Here is a 5,010-nt window from a genome sequence, read left to right on the forward strand (position 1 = left end):
GGAAAGCTCCGCTCACGAGGTTGTTGCCAAAACCATCTGTTGAGCGGAAAATCTTCTCTTGTACCTGACAAAGTCCGCCCACCGTCTCGTTGTGGGGAGACTCTCCCCCGAGTGGTCCTCTTGTTCAAGTGATGGACAACAGCCGTGACCCTACACCCTATCACTCCGCAGGACTTTATCTTGAAGAACAACCACGTCTGGATCATGATTAAAGCGTGGCTTGAGGACCACTCAAAGAGTCGGTGCCACAAATGGCAGAGGATGCTTCAGAGGGATCCCAAATGGCCGCGTGTAAATGCAAAAACTCTGCAGCAAAAAGCTGAGATTAAATTTATGTTAACCCACCTGCAAACAGAGTAAAGAAGGCGAGGTGAGATTCTGCAGCCAGGCTCGGGGCTGCATGATGCTGGGGCTTCAGCCCAAGTTTACATCCTCTGATGTGCACCAGATTCAGATGGCTGAAACCACTAGAAAAGCCCTTCCATTTAGGGACAGGCTGCGCCCATGCTGGCTGTGCCCCAGAGCACAGGCAAGGAGTGTTCTCTCAGCTTTTGAGAAAAGAACAGCCTTGACTCTACTCCATGGCAATTTGAGCAGGTCTTGGGCCTTGCCAACATCTCCCAGAAAGGCTCAGAAGTCGTGAATACAGCAAGTGATGGATTCTGCTGCTCCTCCTCACACTCTCACCTCATGCTTCAGGCAGTGTTCCACCAAATCCTGGCACTGCACCCACCAGGCTCAGTGGAAAGGCAGCCCATAATGAGCCAACGTCCCCCTGACTGCAAAGGGAAGCACGGTACAATTGCAAACTGCCACATGTAGTGAAATGTTTGAAATGTTACAGCTTTCATGAACAACAAGACAATTCCCCAGATGAATTAATTCCAGTATTCTTCCCTTACAGGGCTAATTAGAGATGTGAGAGGTCCATGCATTGCCCTCACACAGTGCTCCCTTATCAGGGGCTGCAGACAGAATGCAGTGAGTAGAGAAAAGCTGAAGCCTACAAGTTGTTGTATAACCACATCCTTAACTTAGCTGTGAAATAACCTTCAAATCCATTTCCAGGAATACAAAAAGGAGTTTCAGTTTCAGTTTGACTATGATATGTTTTCCTGCATTAAAGCTAAGAACTTTATTTAGATGTAATAACAAAGGGAGTAGAAAAACAACAGGAAGTCTTGGCTTGGATATTTCAAACATTGTAAACCTGACTTTGAAAAAAGCAATGAAGTAACTCCTTGTTTGCCTTGCTTGCATGCACAGCTTTTGGCTTACCTACTAAAACAACTTTTTCTCAAGCCACAGGTTTTTCACTTCTGCTCCTCCGATTGCCTCCCTGATGGGGCTGGCAAGGGAGTGAGTGAGCAAGAGGCTGCCTGGTGCTTTGTTGCTGGCTGGGGTTAAACCTGGACAACCTGTTCAGAGCAGACAAAACCAGCCAGCCTCTGCCAGACAGCTGTTCTGCTCTCACCTCTCCCTGCAGTCCAGGCAGGTGCCTGTAACAAAAGCAACACAGGATTCCGTGTCTCACATGTGGGATGTGGGAAACCTGGTTCCAAACTCTAAAGGCAGATACTTCAGGCAAAGGACAATGAAGCAAACTTCCCCTAAACAGTCTTCTTCCAAGACAATCCACACACCAGCTTTGTGACAAGGGAATGGCGTGGCTCAGTACATTGGGAGGCACTTTGCAGGCAGGGAAAAAGCAAGCAAAACATCATCATGCTGAAATCAGAGCACTCCTATGAAACTCTGAAGGATACAGCTTACAAGACCTGCCCTTCCCTCTGACCTCCCAGCCTCCGGGGAGCTTCTTCATTTAGGCACCACAGGCACAGGCTCCAAGACACTGCACGTGCCCTGCCTGCTCTTCGCAGACATTGCAGCCAGGGCTTTCCCACCTACACAGAGCCTCAGCTGGAAAACCCCCAGCAGTAGTTTTATTTTACTTGTTCAGAAAGTTAAGGTTAAAATCATGGATACACAGAAAAGCCTATAGGAACCAACCGATAAAAATGGATGAAAAGCCTGCACCGGTGCAAGCGCTCCCAGACTACCACAAAAATCACCACAGGCAATGAAATAAAAGCAGATGTGACAACCAGGTTAGTGCTGCTGGGAGTCACCTTGAATGGTGACAATCTTGACTTCTTATTTCTTAATGGGATAGCAGGGAAAAACAAGGCTGCTCCTCCAAGTAGAGCACACAAAGCTCTACTCAGATAAAAAAGGATTTGGGGGCAATTAAAGTTTGGATAGCTGACATTTTATTAAGGCTTATTTAATGTTTACAGCAAGGGTGGCACAGTTGCCAGTAAGCCTTGGTGGCAGATGTATCAAAAGCTGATCAGTGGTTGCTGTGGCCAGGGGCTCCCCCTGCCTCGCTCTGAGCTCTTCCTGACAGCCCATCACTAGTACTTTCTCTCTCTCCTGGATGTGTTGTCAGACAAGCCCTTCACAACAGCGATGCCAAGAACAGCAAGGATACCTCCTACTGCTGCTGCTGCTGTAGTACCAATAAGTGCTTTTCTGACCTATAAAAGGAAAAGTAAAACACAGGCTGGAAACATGATAAGCACTTATATTTACTCCCCCAGCAGGATAATATAGAAAAGGCAGGGATAGTCAGGGTAAATAAATCAGTCAGAGACATGTGCCCCATAAGCAGAAGGCGTTAACAGCCAGGTTTTTACCCCTAGGAGGTGGCACTCAGTCAAGGGCACTGTCAGGGTGCAGACAGACCACAGTGACCCTCCAGGTCCCCAGAGGCCAGAGGCAGCGCTGCTTTGGAGCCCACGCTGCTTTGGAGCCCACGCCTGGGACTTGGCTCTCCCCATGCAGGCTGCAGGCTGCAGGCTGTGTCCCAGTCCCGCGGCTCACAGCGAGCAGCCAGGAGGTGCTCTGGGAGGCACCCAGGGGCTCAGCCCGTGTCACTCACCTGGTCAGAGACTCCCTTTCCATAGCGGAGCATTGTCACAAAGTGCTCACAGTTGCTGCCAACCAAATCATATGGCACCTCCCTGTCAATCCACTCCTCAGCATGCTGGATGATCTCCTCCACTGGGAGAGGAGTGCGGGAGCGGTCATACTTGTTGTTGACACGCCATTTATCATCTCCCACCACCTCCTTCAGGAGCTGCTTCTTCACCTTGGCCCTTCTGGTGAATATTGATGTGGTGCTGACAAACAGGGATGGGGCTCCTTCATCTGGGGAAGGCAGGGAGGAGATAAGGCAGGTAGGCACATCCTCTCTGGCCTCTCCAGGATCTCAGGTGGGTTTCCGACTGCTAGTGGAATGATCATCTACACACACAGGGTCCATATGGAGCAGCACATGGAAGGAGACAGGGATCCTGGGACATCCCAACATCTACTGTGCACCCTGCCAGGCTGAACCAGCCTTACCTACAGGTGTCACGTTGATGACATATCCATCCCCCACGTAGAGGGCCCAGTGCTGGTAAACTTTCCGGTCGATCTCGATCAGGTCCCCAGGCTTGGGGTTGCGATTGCCGTGTGCCATCTCAGGAGCGTGCAGTCAGGACACGCGCCTGTAGCTGGGCTGGCTCGGCGCAGGGCAGAGCAGGGCAGAGGCGTGGGCTGTGCACAGGCACCTGCCGGGACCGCGGGCACGGAGCGTGTCAGCGCCGGGCCCCGAGGGCAGCGGCTGCCGGAGCGGCGGCCCCGCTCCGCCGGACCCGGCTCGGGGCCGCTCCCGCTGCCGGCGCAGGGCAGGCGACGGGACGGCCCCGCTCCCACCCAGCGCATCCTCCCGCGGCCGAGGCCGGGCCGGCTGCGCGTTCAGCTGCTGCCGCCGTCCCCCGCTGCCCCCGCCCGCCCACGGCGCCCGCGCTCCCGTCCCGGCCGCGCTCCGATCGGGGCTCCGCTGCTGCCGGGGCCCGGCCCGCTCCGGTGCCCGGGGGTGCCCGCGGTGCCGAGCCCGGGCCCAGGCTCTGGGGCGCCTCCGGCCGCCCGGCAGAGCCGCGCCCGCCGCCGGCAGCCTGGAGGGGGCCGCATCCCGCTGGCAAACGCCCGCTCGCATCCGCCGAGCTCCGCTCACCCCAGCGCCTGCCCCGCTGTTGTCCTGGCCCCGCTCCCGGCCCGCTGCTCCCGCTAGAAATAACAAGAGGATGGCGCTTGCGCGGATTCTGCCGGGCTCACTGGCGACGCTGACCGAGCGCTGTCCCGAGCCCTCCGCATCTCGTCCATCTCATCCCGTGCCACCTCCCCCGCCTTCTCCCTCCCACCTCCCCTCCCATGCGGAGGCTGTCCTCCGAGATTGTTTCCAAAACCACTCGTTTAGTGAGAAATCCGATCCTGTCCCCGATGAAGACGGAGCACTGCCACTTTCCCGGAGACTCTGCTGCGGCTCCTCGAGCCCCTCCATGTGCCGAGGGACTCCTGTCCTCCTCGACCGAGCGGTGAGTGAGCATCCCTCACCAGGAAACCTTTCGAGAGAAAAATGAGGTTGTGCCGTTCTACTTCTTCACTGTGATGAAAAACAAAGGAGCTGGAGCTCTGAGCGAAATAATTTTAGGGTGAAGAGATTTCTAGGATATATTTTTATGACGTGGCCTGGCTGTTTCCTTCAGGACATCAGAGAAATATCATGATTGTGCCCAGCAAGGGTCCTGGTCCAAGAGATGAGCACAACTGAGCCCATATAGCCATTTTCTTGACTGGCGCTGGAGAGTGTGATAAAACTAACAACAAAACTGTCCTCTGGGGGAGTTGCACTAAGCAGTGTATTTAAAGCCTTACATTTCAGAAGTCAGGTGAGCAAGCTTGTTGATTTAAAAGATGAGAGCAGTGGAAGATTTATCATCTTTCTGTCTTCCAGTGACATGAAATTGTTAAGTCAGTGGAGCATTGAACAGCAGTTCTGCTTTCTGTATTATCCCCTTCTTTAAGTCTGAACTACTTGCAAAGCTTTGCATTGGAAATTGAATCACCAAGGCAATTCTTGTGGTATTGAAAAAAAAAAAAAAAGCATATACATGGAAACCC

The 5,010-nt window shown here is 53.4% G+C and overlaps 1 protein-coding gene across 1 annotated transcript; it reads right to left on the reverse strand.

Moving 5' to 3' along the window:
* Window positions 1-2,247: 2,247 nt before the first annotated feature.
* Window positions 2,248-4,150, reverse strand: LOC138114476 (phospholipase A and acyltransferase 1-like). The gene is made up of 4 exons (XM_069023940.1): window positions 4,064-4,150; window positions 3,409-3,617; window positions 2,942-3,210; window positions 2,248-2,537 (listed from the first exon to the last, which is right to left on the reverse strand). The coding sequence occupies exons 2-4, from the start codon at window positions 3,524-3,526 to the stop codon at window positions 2,415-2,417; spliced, it is 510 nt and encodes a 169-aa protein (XP_068880041.1). The 5' UTR covers window positions 3,527-3,617; window positions 4,064-4,150; the 3' UTR covers window positions 2,248-2,414.
* Window positions 4,151-5,010: the final 860 nt, after the last annotated feature.

The sequence above is a fragment of the Aphelocoma coerulescens genome, chromosome 9 (genome assembly GCF_041296385.1).
Source record: "Aphelocoma coerulescens isolate FSJ_1873_10779 chromosome 9, UR_Acoe_1.0, whole genome shotgun sequence".
In the NCBI taxonomy this organism is placed as follows: domain Eukaryota; kingdom Metazoa; phylum Chordata; class Aves; order Passeriformes; family Corvidae; genus Aphelocoma; species Aphelocoma coerulescens.

Coding starts and splice junctions, on each gene's coding strand:
- LOC138114476 (XM_069023940.1), bottom strand. CDS start 3,526: ATGGCACACGGCAATCGCAACCCCAAGCCTGGGGACCTGATCGAGATC. Junction 3,211..3,408: donor CATCAACGTGACACCTGTAG/GTAAGGCTGGTT, acceptor TGCCTTCCCCAG/ATGAAGGAGCCCCATCCCTG. Junction 2,538..2,941: donor GAAAGGGAGTCTCTGACCAG/GTGAGTGACACG, acceptor TTCCTTTTATAG/GTCAGAAAAGCACTTATTGG.